Source organism: Nuphar pumila, chromosome 12 (assembly GCF_984573655.1).
Source record: "Nuphar pumila chromosome 12, dmNupPumi1.hap1.1, whole genome shotgun sequence".
NCBI lineage: Eukaryota > Viridiplantae > Streptophyta > Magnoliopsida > Nymphaeales > Nymphaeaceae > Nuphar > Nuphar pumila.
The window spans coordinates 87,637,150-87,653,453 of record NC_143260.1 but is presented as its reverse complement, the minus strand read 5'-3'; the positions used below and the strand labels follow the sequence as shown (position 1 = coordinate 87,653,453).

General features: G+C 36.3%; 1 protein-coding gene across 1 annotated transcript in view; it reads left to right on the top strand.

The window, feature by feature from the left end:
- LOC149821142 (GEM-like protein 1) overlaps nucleotides 1-15,454 on the top strand; it is a 58,803-nt gene extending 43,349 nt beyond the window's left edge. Inside the window, exon 4 of the mRNA XM_089982555.1 lies at nucleotides 15,065-15,454. Coding sequence (XP_089838681.1) covers nucleotides 15,065-15,268 — 204 coding nt within the window. The 3' untranslated portion in view covers nucleotides 15,269-15,454. The remainder of the gene's footprint in view (nucleotides 1-15,064) is intronic.
- The last annotated feature ends 850 nt before the right edge of the window (nucleotides 15,455-16,304 follow it).

Genomic DNA, 16,304 nt, shown 5'->3' with positions numbered 1-16,304 from the left:
GACATTTCAAATTTTGAAGTCAAGACGGACTTAATACCCTTGACTCCTTGAACATCATCACCTGTAATTAACATGTCATCAACGTAGAGCAACAAAATTACAATCCCTGCATTAGATTTTCTAGTAAACAAAGCAGTGTCAGTATAACATGAGGAAAAACCATTTTCCAACATTACATTGGTAAATCTATCATACCAGGCTTTGGGGGCCTGCTTTAAACCATAGAGAGCCTTTCGAAGACGAAGAACTTTATCTTTAGGAATTATCATGCCTGGTGGGGCATCTATATACACTTCTTTGTTAAGATCACCATTTAAGAAGGCATTTTTAACATCCATTTGAAAAATGTTCTAATTTTTAATAGATGCAATAGTAATAAGACACCTAACCGTAACCATTTGAGCTACAGGGGCAAAGGTTTTTTCGTAATCAATTCCATACTCTTGCCCATACCCTTTTGCAACTAAGCGAGCTTTATACCTTTCTAGAGAACCATCGCTCTTAGTTTTAACTTTAAAGACCCATCGACAGGCTATAGTTTTCTTTCCTATAGGTAGAGTTTGGAAATCCCAAGTTTCTGCCCTTTTAAGAGCATTAAGTTCACTTTGCATGACTTCTTGCCATTCTATACATTTTTTAGCTTCTTCAAAATTTTTTGGTTCAAAATAAGAGTGAATGGCACTAAGACAAGCCCTATATCGGGGTGAAAAAGAGTCAAAAGATACAAAACGAGTTGGAGGTCTTCTATTCCTTTCAGATCTTCTATGGTCAAGAATAGGAGAAAGCTCACTATATTGATCAATAGCACATCTAAAGGTGTCTTGGTTTCTACGAGAGTAGGTTATTGGCTCACTTGGAACTCTACTTTCTTGTTCATTGAGTGAGTTATATTCACCAATATCTGCATCATTTTCCTCATCATGGTTTAATGATACCTTATCATCACTAGATATATCATCATTACTAGACAATAAGTCAAATAAGGAGTAATCAAAATTTTCTTGTTGAGAAACATTTTTTTTCAAAACCACTCTCATTTTCTAAAAAAATTACATTTATAGAGACATATAACTTATCATCTCTAAGGTCATAACAACGAAAACCTTTTTGAGTTTCAGAATAACCAAGAAAGGCACAAGGAATAGCCTTGGGAGAGAGCTTGTCATTCTTATTCGTAAGTATGAAACACTTACATCCAAAGACTCTTAACCTATTATAATCAGGTTCAAGCTTATGTAATACCTCAAAGGGAGATATTTTTCCTAATATCCTAGATGGTAAGCGATTTATCAAATAAACAGAAGCAAGAGCTGCTTCAGCCCAAAAGTTTTTAGGAATATTTTGAGATATAAGAAGGGTCCTAGTGGTCTCAATAATGTGCCTATGTTTTCTTTCATCCAACCCATTCTGTTGAGGTGTTTTAGGACAAGACCTTTGGTGAATAATTCCGTGATCCTCAAGATATACCTTAAATTGATTGAAGAGATATTCTCCTCCAGAGTCACTTCTAAAAATCTTTATGTTGTTGTTAAATTGATTCTTAATCATTGAATGAAAATTTTTAAAACATGAAAACACTTCATGTTTAAACTTAAGAAAATATATCCACGAATATCTGGATAAATCATCCACAAATATTACGTAATAAGAAAAACCTCATTTTGAAACAACAGGTGCAGGTCCCCAAACATCCGAATGAACAATTTCGAAAGTTTTAGAAGAGAACGTAGCTCTTTGCTCAAAAGGTAAACTTCGCATTTTTTCGAGAATGCAGTCATTACAAGAAAAAGAGCTTTTACATAGGTCTTTTGCAAAATGTAAATATGATAACTTGGTGATATTAGGATGACCAAGTCTTTTGTGCCACATATTTATATCTTTATGTCGGGCAACATTACACAAAACTTTTGGAACTTGAAGATATTCTATATAGTATAAATCTCCTCTTCTAAAGCCTTTCCCAATCAATTTCCCGGACTGACGATCCTGTATTAAGCATTTATCACAAGAGAATTTAATATCGCAGCCATGGTCCGTGAGTTGAGAAACAGAGAGGAGATTTAAGTTAAGTTTAGGTATAAATCTGATTTTTGAAATAGAAAATTCTTGAGTTTCAAAATTACCTATTCCTTTAATTTCAAGAGAGGTTCTATCAGCAGTGGAGACATAAGATGGAAAACCATTTTTCGAATAATCGGAAAGTGAAAAAATGTTTGGGGACATATGAAAGGATGCACCAGAGTCCAAAAGCCAAGAGATTTTACCTGGAGAGGAAGAAGTGAATACGGCCGCACCGAAGGTAGATCCCTTGAGGAGAGGTTGAAGAGCTTCCACTATTTGATTTATAGAAAGGGTCCCACTCGAAGATGCCTCATCCTTCTGCGGTACACCAGTGGTAGCCATGGCTAGAAGTTTCTTCCATTTGGGACATACGGGTTTGATATGCCCTGGTTCTTTACAAAAATGACAAATAGTTTTGCTATAGTCCCTTCTTCCTCTTTGACCACCATTTTCACCTTGATTTTGAAATTTAAAGTGAGGGGGACGATAGGTTCTTACATTGTTTCCGGGTCTGGATACGGCATTGACCTCACTATTTTCTTCAATATTACAAGGGACCGCAAGAACATTTGGTCCTTGTTTACATAAATTCATACGAGCCTCTTCACCACTTAATTTGGTGAGAACATCTTCAAAAGAAGGGGGAGAGAAAGAGGAGAGAAGAGATGACCTTATTTGCTCAAATTCGGGCCTTAGCCCATTCAAAAAGTTGAAGAACCGATCTTCTTCAAGTTGCTTGTGACGGAGCTCAATTGCCTCTCCACTCCATTTTGGTTCAAGCATTGCAAGCTCATCCCAAATAGAGGAAAGATCAGCAAAGTATTCCCTAATCGTCATTTCACCTTGAGTAAGGGAGATAGCCTTCTTTTGAAGGTAATACTTATGAGAGAGATCCCTTGAGGTGTACATTTTTTCAAGATAATGCTAAGCTTCCGATGCCTTTTTGAATTTAATAATGTTGGCATTAATCTTGGTTTCCACGGATGAGAAAAACCATGAAAGAATCTTGAAATTCTTCATTTCCCATTCGTCGTGTTTCTTGGAGTATTCTTCAAGGGCTTTGGTTCTTTCTTCTCCCTCAAGAATCTTGATTTCGCTTCCATTTACTATGGTAATCTTGGGTTCCGGTTCCGGAATTGTGCCAAGTACATATCCCCATAGGCCCTTCCCTTTTATATGAGCCTCCATATTTCCGGCTCAAACATGATAGTTTGACCCATTTAATTTGAAACCAAGAGCAAAATGAGACTCTTTTTTGCCCATTAGAGAGTAAAGAGGTAGAGGAAAAAGCGTACCAACACAATATTCCAACACCAACTTTGCACAAGATTCTTCTAAAATATTTGAGAAGAAAGATCCACCACTTCAAACTTCAAAGATCGGAAGGCACGTTTTTCGAGGCACTCAAAAATGAAGAATCCCACGATCTTCAATAATCAACCTTGCTCTGATACCATGTAAAATTGTCTATGAAAAAACAATACGCATACGAGCACAAATAATATAGAAAAGATGTGCACGAAGGCACTCTCACAACACTTGAACAAAGTACGCAAAAGCGTAAAAATAATAAACATGCACAATGGCATGTATTTTATAAAAAGAACCAAATGCTTGAGACTCTCATGCTTAGAGAAAACAAGGGGAGAACACCCCTATTTATACAAGAAAGAGGAGGTGCAAGGGGGCTCCCAAAGGAGTCGTTGGGGAGCCCCCAACGACTCTATTGGGGGACCCCCAATGCACCTTTTATGAAAATGTAAAAAATAAAAAGAATAAAAATACAAAAAATAAAAAGAAAGAAAAGTACAATATATTCCAAATGGAATATTCGCAAGAAGGGAAATTACAATTATACCCTTATCGGGTAAACATAAAAATAAAATAAAAAATATATATAAATATATATATTTATATATATAGAGATACATATACATATATATATTATATGTATATGTATCTCTATGTATATAAGTATATATATTTATATTTACATCAACGATTTTGGGAGATACATTTTAACAACATCTACCAAGCTTGTTCGCAACTCGGATTATGTCTCTTGGATGAGAAATGATCAGGCATTAATTGCCTACATCATATCTACCTTGTCTCAGGAAGTAGTGGTTGCTATTCCTGATGACTGCACAATGATAGAATTATGGAACAGGTTGACACATACATACTCTCAGATATCTGAAGCCAGAGTTTTGTTCCTCAAGCGCGAATTCCAGCTTCTCAAGAAAGACAACCTATCTATTATGAATTATTTGAATAAGATGAAGATTATTACAGATCAGCTAGCCATTATTAGATGTGAAGTACCAGACAAGGATAAAGTGCAACAGACATTGAATGGTTTGGGCCCAGATTATCATGTATTGGTGACATCATTGTTGTGCTTGCCCATGCTTTCCACATTTAAGGACCTCCGGGCAAAACTTCTATAATATGAAATGTCGTTGAAAGGCATTGCTGAAGATTCTGATGCTCAATCTGATTCCCAAGATGTTTTAGCTACTGGGTTCTCCTTCGGTCGTGGTCGTGGATGAAATAGCTTCAGAGGATGAAGAGGTCGTGGTAGATTTGCAGGTCCAGGTTTGCTTCTTACACCCAATATGTCGTTCAACTCCAATGCGAAGAACCAAAATCAAAGAGCTGTCCCGACATGTTACCTGTGCAATAAAAAGGGGCATATTAAGGCAAATTGCTGGTTTAATCCTCAAAATAAAAGAAAATTGCAAAACACTGAGATCAAGAAGGAAAATAATGTTACCAAAACTGATGGGGAGGTAAAACAACTTCTGCTGGCAGCATTGTCTGGGTTGCACTTGAAGCAGAATGATCAAGGATTATGGTATGCTGATTCAGGAGCAGCGACCCATGTTACGGGGGATGTTGGTAAGCTCTCGAACTCGGTTCCTTTGGTAAAAATAGTATTGTTACTAGAGATGGATCTCACCATCACATTTATTACATTGGTGATGCAATCATTCCTTTGTCAAAATCATCTCTCAATTTGTCAAATGTCATTCATGCTCCTAACATAAAAAAGAACATTATTTCTGTGTCCAAACTTGTTGACGATATACATTCTTATGTTGAATTCACTCCCTCTTCTGTGTTTGTCAAGGATCTTCAAACGAGGGCGACATTCGCTGAAGGGGAGCGAAGAAGAAATATGTACATCTTCAAAGAAGATCCATTTGCGCATATCAGTTCCGTCTTGAAGCCCTTATTGAAGTCTAAGCCTTTTCAGTCTGAGTTATCTATGTCAGGTCCTGAGTTTGTTTTTAGTCTTTCTAAATATAATAAGCCAAGTCTTTGGCATGATCGTCTTGGTCGCTGCAGTTATTCTTTTCTTAAGAAACTTGTATCAAGCAAATTAATCCCTAAATCAAGTTTAACTCTTGAGGAAAATAATAAAAAGTGCTCCAGTTTTCAAATGCGTAAGAGTCATGTACTTCCTTTTGATTCTATAAATAAAAGAGCTTCAAGACCCTTTGAAATTGTTTATTCAGATGTTTGGGGTCCTACGCTCGTCTGTTCTTCTTCTGGCAACAGATATCATCTCATCTTTATTGACAGTTATTCTCATTATACTTTCTTTATGAAGCATAAGTCTGAAACTTTTCACATATTTTGCAACTTTCATGCTTTTGTTCGAAATCATTTCTCTACCAATATTATGCATTTTCACTGTGATGGAGGTGATGAGTATACATCAAAGGATTTTACTGATTTTCTCTAAAGTAATGGAATAAAGCATAGAGTGTCTTGTCCATATACACCACAACAAAATGGAATTGCTGAGAGAAAGCATCAACATATTATTGAAACGGCCATGAGCATGATGCATGATAGTAATCTTCCCATTAGTCTGTGGAAAGAAGCATTCCATTAAATTGTCTGCCTATGACAGTTTTACAAAATAGTTCACCATACTTTTCTCTTTTCGGCATTCAACCTAATTATGATGCTCTGCGTGTGTTTGGATGCACTTGCTATGTTCATATTGATGATTCTCTTAGGAATAAATTTCAACCAAAGGCTTCCAAGTGCAGATTCGTGGGATATGCCGATGATTACAGAGGTTATTGGTGTTATGACCCTATGACTAAACGTGTTAAAATTTCCAGGAATGTTGTGTTTGATGAGAATAATCTTGGAGATGTATCGTTTAATACCTGTCAAAGAATTCCCAGAGAAGAGGTTTATCATCCATGGATGAGTGCAAAATTATTTGCAGGTGTTTATGGTGATTGCTCATCTCAGTGTACTCAGGAAACACAGTCGGCTGACCAAGATGACATTAACTCAGACCAAGCATGCTTACCTCAATCTGGTGATCAGGTCGGTGGAGCTTTATATGCTGAAGAAGGGGCACCTCATCCTATTGATAAATTTAAAGGGTATGTGTATGTGCGAAGAGAAAAAGGCACTCCTCCTGCTCCTCACATTGAACCAGATACTTATTTGCCTGTTGGAAACCTGAGGAGTTCAAATAGAATCAAACACCCTATTAACAGGTGGGTCAACTACAATTTTTCTATGGATCTCCAACTCTTTTTATCTCAGGTTGATAAGCATGATGAACTCGTAGGGTTTCATCAAGCCGTGAAATCAAACAAATAGATTGAGGCCATGAATACAGAAGTGGAATCACTTCATGAATGCCAGACGTGGGAAATTGTTTCCAGACCTCCTAACAAAAATGTTGTTGATTCCAAGTGGGTTTATAAAATTAAGTACAAACCCGATGACACCATAAAACGATACAAAGCAAGACTTGGTGCAAAGGGCTTTACACAGGAATATGGCCAGGATTATGATGAGACCTTTAGTCCTGTGGTCAAAATGGGGACAATAAGAATTATATTGTCTTTAGCTGTCAAATATGAATGGACATTAAGCCAGTTAGATGTCAAAAATGCATTCTTTCATGGAGACTTGAAGGAAGAAGTTTACATGGAACAACCTCCAGGATATGCTGAGGGAGACCCAAGCACACATGTATGCAGACTAAAAAGTGCCATATATGGTTTGAAGCAGGCCTCACAGTCGTGGTTTGAAAGTTTCTCCTTAGAAATACAAAAGCATGGGTTCTGTCGATCTCTCTTGGACCACTCATTGTTTATATTCAAGGGTAAAGGCATCACCACCATGTTGTTGATATTATTGTTACAGGGATCTCGATGAGCCACATTGAAGAAATAAAGAGACTCTTAAGTCAAAGGTTTAAGATGAAAGACTTAAGAGATTTGCGTTATTTCCTTGGAGTCGAGGTAGACAGAAAGGATGGTTGCCTGACATTGACGCAACATAAATACACACTAGATTTATTGAAGAAATTTGGTATGCAAGATTGCAAGCCTTTGTCTACACCGAGTGTCTTACATCAAAAGCTTAGTTCACAAGATGAAGATTTGTACCTAGATCCTATAAGATATCGAAGTGTAGTCGGTATGCTTCAATATCTTACCTTTACTCGTCCTGACACTGTTTATTCTGTCAATCAAGTGTCGCAATTCATGCATGAGCCACGAACAGGATACATGGATGCAGTCAAGAGAGTGTTGAGGTATTTAAAAGTTACCATTGTAGATGGGTTGGTATATAAGAAAAGTTGGAAAGGAGGAGGCATGCATGATGTCATTTTCTACAGTGATGCGGATTGGGCAAGAGATCTTGATGAAAGGAGGTCAGTTTCTGGGTATTGCATCTTTCTTAGGGAAAACCTAGTATCCTAGAGCAGTAGAAAACAAAAGGCAATAGCTAGATCAAGTACTGAGGCTGAATACCGATCAATGGCTGCTGCAATTGCTGAAGCTACTTGGACAAGGCATTTGTTGAATGAATTGGAGGAACGGATCTCAAAATCCATCTTACTGTGTGATAATCAAAGTGCCATTAAAATATCTTTTAATCTTATTTTCCACAGTAAGACAAAACATATTGAGATAGATTATCACTTTATTCGACAAAAGGTTGAAGACAAAGAGATTGAGCCTCATTTTATCACTACGGAAGACCAGGTGGCAGATTTATTTACAAAGGGTTTGACGAAAAACATATTTTGTTTCTTGAAGAACAAGTTGTCCGTGGTACAAGACGATGCACAACTTGAGGGAGGGTATTAAGTATTGTGAAATGGGATGGACCAGTTTGGGTCTGATACAAACCCAAATTGGGATTGCGTGATTGACGTGCTTTCTAGGGCACATTTGTAATATTGTGTTTGTTGTAGGACAGTCATGTCCATAACCAAGTTTCTTTGTAACCTAATACATAAATACAAAGAATCAGGTCACGTATGCATTAAGAAAATCGTGAGCCTGTGCAGCCAAAAATGACTCAATGTCTCCTTCTTCTACCTTTTTCTTCTCACTTTTTCTCCTATTGTAGATCAGGTTTGGTGAAAACTCAAGTTCTAACAACAGGTAATGTTGGTAAGCTCTCAAACTTATCCCCTTATTTCGGAAAAAGTAACATAGTCATAGGAGAAGGCACACATCATCACATCACTCATATTGAAAGTGCACAAATTTGTTTGTCTAGTTGTTATCTTAGTTTGTCCAATGTTCTTCTTACCCCTATCATTAAAAAAAATATTGTCTCTATATCCAAACTTGTTGATGATACAAATTCCTCTGTCGAATTCACTCCCTCTTCTGTGTATGTTAAGGATCTTCGAACGCAGGAGACGTTTGCTAAGGGAGAACAACGAGAAAACATGTACCTCTTCAAGGAGGATCCTATTGCTCATTCATCTTCTGCCTTAAAGTCTTCTTTCTTGGAACCAACATCTCAGAGTCTTAAGTCTCGTCATACAGATGTCTACAGTCTTTCTCAATGTAATAAGCCAGATTTATGGCACAATCGTTTGGGTCAGTGTAGTCGTGGTTTTATTAAGAAACTTGTGTCAGAGAATTTGATTCCAGAGTCTTGTCTGTACCCTATTTTGGATGCTAAAAAGTGTTCAAGTTGTCAGTTATGCAAGAGTCATATACATCCTTTTAATCTTGTTAATGAAAGAGCCTTACGAGCTTTTGAAAATGTGTGTTTTAATGTATGGGGACCAACTCCTGTTTATTCTTCATCTGGGAGTCAATATTGTGTTTTATTCATAGATAGTTATTCTCGCTTCACCTGGATATATTTCATGAAACACAAGTTCAAAGTTTTTAGATTATTTCATGACTTCTATGCACTCGTAAAAACCCATTTCTCTTCTAATATTATACATTTTCAATGTGACGGTGGAGGTGAATATTCTTCAAATGACTTCATTGATTTTCTTTGAAGTAATAGGATAAGTAGACAAGTGTCGTGTCCACATACCCCTCAACAAAATGAAGTGGCTGAACGAAAACACCGCCATATTGTTGAGAGTGCTATGAGCATGCTTCATGATAGTAATGTTCCTATTAATCTTTGGACAAAAGCCTTTCACACTATAGCTCATGTGATTAATTGCCTGCTTATGGAAATTCTAGAAGACAAGTTTCCTTATTTTACCCTTTTTGGGCAATATCTTGATTATAATGACTTGCGTATTTTTTGTTGTGTTTGTTATGTTCATGTTGACAAGTCTCTGAGAAATAGGTTTCAGGATAAAGCTGTGAAGTGCAGGTTTATTGGATATGCGAATGATTATAAAGGATACAAATGTTATGACCCTGTAACTAAACGTATCAAGATTTTCAGAAATGTTATATTTGATGAACAAAATTTTGAGAGCACGTCATTGTCTCAAGAACAGAACTCACCTCAAAATGTTGAAGTTTATGATCCCTGGATGAGTGCAGAATTGTTTGCAAGTGAACGGGGGACTTATCGGCCATTTTATGAAGAATTAAGCTCAAATGGAGAGACTCTCGAACCTCCACATACTTTAGAAAATGAAAGGCCTGAAGAAATTCAGAGATTCTCTGGTCAAGTTTATGCTCAAAGCGAAAGAAATCCTCAGAATATGAGTCAACCTCCATTAAGAAGATAAAAAAGGATACGCCATCCCATTCAAAGGTGGGTTAGCTACTATAATTTTTTTATGGATTTTCAGTTGTTTATGCCACAAGTTGAGAAGCACGATGAACCTGTCAACTTCTATCAAGCCATTAAATCTCATAAATGGATAAAAGCTATGAATGAAGAGATGAAGGCTCTACATGAATGCCAAACCTGGGGAATTGTCCCTAGACCCAAAGAGAAAAACGTTGTGAGGTGCAAGTGGGTTTATAAGATTAAATATAAGCCTGATGGATGTATTGAGAGATATAAAGCAAGACTTGTGGCACGAGGTTTTACACAGGAATATGAACAAGATTATGATGAGACCTTCAGTCTCGTGGTTAAGATGGGAACAATACGGATTGTTATATCTTTGGCAGTTGATTATGAATGGCAGTTGAGTCAATTAGATGTAAAAATGCATTTTTACATGGAGACTTGAAGAAAAAAGTTTACATGGAACAACCCCCTGGATATGCTGAAGGAGATCCCAAGGGCTATGTGTGCAAACTGAAAAGAGCTCTTTATGGATTGAAGCAAGCCTCTCGCTCTTGGTTTGAGAGTTTTTCTCTCAAAATTCAAAATTATATTTTTTTGCAGCTGTCCTCTTGATCATTCCCTTTTCATTTTCAAGGATGAAGTTATTACCTTATTACTTATATATGTTGATGCTATAATTATTATAGGCAATTTAGACAGTCATATACAAACAGTAAAGAAATTGTTGATGCAAAATTTTAAGATGAAAGATCTTGGTTATTTAAGATATTTTCTTGGGGTTGAAGTGGATAAAAAATGTGATGTTTTAACTCTTACATAACATAAATACACTCTTGATCTTTTGAGCAGGGCAGGAATGGCAGATTACAAACCCCTAAACATACCTAGTGTTTTGCATCAAAGGTTGAGCTCTAATGATGGAGACTTATATAATGATCCGACTAGATATCAGAGCATAGTTGGGATGCTTCAGTATCTTAACTTCACCAAGCCAGACATTATCTATTTTGTTAATCAAGTATCTTAATTTATGCACGAACTAAGAACTAGTCATATTGATGCTGTGAAGATAATTTTAAGATTTTTGAAGGAAACCATTGGAGTTGGTCTTCTTTATCAAAGAAATTGGCCTGACAACAAGGGGCACAAAATTATCACTTATACAGATGCAGATTGGGCAGGGGATCCAGATGAAAGGAGATTGTTTTCGGGTATTGTAAATTCATTGGAAAAAATTTGGTGTCATTTGCTAGATCCAGTACTGAAGCTGAATATAGGTTTATGGCAGCTGGTACAACTGAAGCTACATGGGTCAGACATCTTCTAGCTTATCTAGGGGAAGGAATTTCTCAATCTATTTTGTTGTGTGATAATCAGAGTGTTATTAGCATTGCTTATAACCCACTACATCATGGTCGCACAAAACACATTGAGATAGATCAACACTTCATCAGACAGAAGGTTGAAGATAAGGAGATGGAGCCTCATCACATTCGAACAGAAAGTTAAGTTGCCTACTTGTTCATTAAAGGCCTAACAAAGCATCAGTTTTGGTTTTTAAAGAACAAGTTGTCCACGGTACAAGACCATGCACAACTTGAGAGAGGGTGATAAGACGTGATTGGATCTGGATTGGATCCAGATCCGTGCGTCTGATATTCTAATTATATTTTTACATTGTGTAATGGCATGTTGTAATTTGTTTGTATTTTAAAGGCTTATGCCTAATGTATATCAAGTCATATATAAAAAGGATTAGGGCACGCCCATGGCATTGTGGCTGCCGTTTTCTGTGCATCTCCCTCTCTCTACTTCTTGCTGAAAGGTGATTGTGGCAGCTTTCAAATATCTAATATTTGAATTCTTTTCAATATATTGCGAGCAACCATACATTTCATGAGCGAACAAAGCACATTGAAATGGATTGCCATTATGTTCGTGAAGAGTTTCTGAAGAAAACCATTACTCTACCATATGTGTCATTTGAGTATCAACTGGCGGGCTTCTTTACTAAGGTACTACCATCTTCCAGATTCCATTTTCTTATTGGAAAACTCTCGGTTGTCATTTCATGAGTTTGAGGGAGGGTGTTAATATATATATATATATAGTTTTAATACGTATTACCTTTTAGGGGTATTTTGGTCCTTTTAACCATTGTAAATTTCTGTAATAGGTGTTGCCTAATAATTTGCTGATGATATTGTTTTGATTGATGAGTCTAGAGCTGGGGTTAATGCTAAGTTAGAATTATGGAGACCGACATTGGAAGCAAGAGGTTTTAAGTTGAGTAAGAGTAAGACAAAATACATGGAATGTCGGTTTAGTAAGCAACGAAGTAGTGATGGGAGTGTAGTGAAGCTTGGTGAGCAAGAAATACCGGTGGATGATTGTTTCAAATATTTGAGATCTATCATTCAAAAGTACGGAGAAATTGATGGAGATGTAAATCATAGGATAAAGGTTGGGTGGATGAAATGAAAAAGTGCAACTAGAGTATTGTGCGATCGTAGAATGCCATTGCGGTTGAAGGGAAAGTTTTATAGGACGACTATTAGGCCCACTTTACTATATGGTACGGAATGTTGGGCTGCCAAGAGACATCATATTCAAAAAATGAGTGTAGCTGAGATACGTATGCTGAGATGGATGTGTGGAAATACAATAAAAGATAAGATTCGGAACAAGGAGATACGTAAGAAGGTAGGCATTGCACCCATTGAAAATAAGATGAGAGAGAATCGTTTACGGTGGTTTGGACATATTCGGCGAAGGCCTAATGATTCTCTAGTTATAAGGATGGAGAAATGGGAAAATATATTAGTTAAAAGAGGTCGGTGTAGGCCTAGGAAGACATGGATGGAGGTGATAGGAAAGGATATGAATGCTTTGAACCTCACCGAGGACATGGCATTGGATAGAAATGATTGGAGGAGAAGGATTCATGTGAAAGACCCAGAATGATTTTCTTTTTTGGTTCATATCGCCGACCCCAATTGTTTTGGGATGAAGGCGTAGTTGTTGTTGTTGTTGTTGTAGGTGTTGCCTAATAGGGGCTGTTTTTATTTTTATTTTGTAATATGTTATATTGTCAAGGGCATTTCTGTTCTTGACAATATAACAATAATATAGCTGTTGGAGCTCCCAACCCCAAGAGTTGGGGAGCCCCAACAACTATATTTTGGGGAGCCTCTCACTCCCCTTTTTGCATATAAATATGGGGTTGGACTCCTAGTAATGCTATGCATTTTGTGTGATGAAATAAATATTATATTTTTAAGTATTGTGTGTTTCTCTAATCCCCTAAGTGGCTATTGTGTGTTTGCCCTTTGTGTGAGCTTTGTATTGGCCTCTTGTTTGAGGTGTGTGGAGAGCACTTGGTTTCATTACCGTTTTCGTTTACTTTTCTAGGTCTGATAGGAATCTTTGCAAGTACGAGATGAAATTTTGTATCTTTACAGGAAAATATTGCCTTTCCCCATATTACTTGGGGTTCTTTTTCTTTTAAGTCGATGTTCTCATCTATTGATATCAATCATTTGTTGATCATGTAATGCATGGAGTACAAAAATATTGGCAAAGTTCTGATCATCTACCTATGAAGTGGTATGTCCCAGGGGCACATGTCTAGGAATTAGAGACTGAGAGTGAATTCATTTGTTAATTGAGATGTAAACCTTTTTCAAGCTGTAAGCCTGGGAAAGCCTCTTTGCGTGAGATTGCAGTGTGGAGAATACCTTGCAATTGCCAAAGCAATATTTTGTCACTTTATTCAATAGTGTCCTGAAGATTCATGGAACATTTGCAACAATCATACCCCTTTGGAGGTAACTGAGAATTATCTCCACAAGGAAAATTTCTCACCTATGAAAATTACATGTACTTTTAGGTAAATTCCAATTGGCAAGTTATATATGTTTTTCAAACTTATGAAAAACTCGGGAAAAAATGGCCTTTCTCAAGTGAGAAAAACTTGCCCTTAGTTTTGGGAAACCACTATATTGTTCAATGCTGTGAAGAAGCTGAATTTGATATTTTATGGTCGCAATCTCTTTATGCTTTGAACCTCACCGAGGACATGGCATTGGACAGAAATGATTGGAGGAGAAGGATTCATGTGGAAGACCCAGAATGATTTTCTTTGTTGGTTCATATCGCCGACCCCAATTGTTTTGGGATGAAGGCGTAGTTGTTGTTGTAATCTCTTTATGGAACAATCTCTTGATATACTGAAAATATCACTATATTTAATTTATTATGATTTTGTCATCATTTTTTGATAAAAACCTGATCAAATTGCTGATGATTATATTTAGTGAAAAGCGGGTCTGCCTAACCCTAGCTTGACAATCCAAAAAAAAATAATTAAAGGGTATTTTTGCATTACTGTTTATACTTCATGATTCTAAAAAATGAGGATTATATATATATATATATATATATATATATATATATATATATATATATATATATATATATATATATATATATATATATATATATATATATATATAAACATGAAAGATACCTTTGTAATACCTTTGGGAGTCATGGTTATCAATCAAGAAAACCAACTCTTATCCGCCGTTTTCAATGAAGACAATTAACTCTTCAGTATGCTTTGTCTGATTGGGGTGGCCCTCTTATAACCCTCATTGGGCCACTCTTTTTTTTCACCATTGTAGGACTAACTTTGTCCCCATAAGTTAAATATTAACTTATCATAATTTGGTATATCAATGTTTAGTCATTAAGTAATTAAAATGACAATCATGCATGACTACCAATATTTCTCTCTCTCTCTGACACACACACATACATATGGGGGTGCTGAAAATTTCTTTATATTTTGAGGAAACAATCATTTTCAATTTATCGTGAGATTTTCACTTGCCAAAAAAAAAAATCCTAAGAACAAGATTTGGGACTATGTAGAACAAGATTTGTGACTATGTAGAACAAGATTTGTGACTATGTTATGCCTTATATGCAGGTAATTGTACTTCTTGAACAGTTAGCTGCAGTGACCCCATCTTCAAACAGGTTGAATCCTACTGAAAAGTACATTCAAATCGTTACAAGTGATGGCCATGAGTTCTGGTTTATGGGGTTTGTATCCTATGATAAGGCACTACTGAGCCTCACGGAAGCTTTGCACCATTCAGGAGCTTTGCGCACTTTAAGTTTGCAGAACTAGTTGATTGGACATATATGTGTTTGTAGTATCACTTCGTCTATCTACAGAGACATACTTTTGGTGTGCATTTTGGGATTTGCTTGTTTGCAGGTTCTTGTTCTTTTTGTGCACATATGACGGTGAAATTACTATATGTATATTTTGAATCTCTATTGCCTGTTATTGTGGTTATCACATTCTACAAAACCAAGAGCCAGTTCTGTTCAGGAGTAGGTGCATAATTAAGTGTTAAATCTTCCATTGCTTTAACAAGCCAAGAGCTAAATCTCTCATGCATGGGCTAAATAAATCCCCTAGAAAATGACAACTAACTCAAAACAACTCGTTCGAGAAATCCAATCCAAGATCTAATTTACTAAAGATCTAAATGAGTTAAAATTGGGGTGCCTACAAATGTTCCTCTTTGTTCCTCACACTGACATATCCATGTTGATGGATTCTGGTATTGGTGGGGATTCAAAAATATAAAAATGTAGGACAGTGTTTTGCAAAATTTAAGTAAAAAAATAGTGGTTTCACAAGTAAATTCTTAAGAAATGAAGATAAATTAAGAGAGAACTAGGGCAATGCAAGCAATGTCCCACACAAATCTGTGTCAAGATATTCTCTAAGTGTCTAGTTATATTTACAAAACTAAAGCAAAATAAGTAAACATTAAACTCTACCTAAGGTATGTATATATTTTGTTAAAGTTTTAAGAAACTAAAAATCAATTTTTATGGAACACTACTTTCTTTCGGGATTCAATTCAGAGGAATACAGAACACAAGATCGAAAATTGGATCCAAAAGAAAACCCTCACCCTCACCTAAAGATTGTCCCAGGTCCAAAAGCATCATACTAATAGCCAAATGATAAAAATAAAAGATTCTGGTACTTGAAAATCAAATTTGATCAAGAAACTAGAGTTACCAAGGTTTCTTAAAATGGAAAATGATCAAATTGTAAAATGAATTTGACACGTTTTAAAAAATGTCCCATAAATTTTAAAATTTGCCCGATGTCCAATTTTGTAGGTTTTTGACTTTTTTAAGAC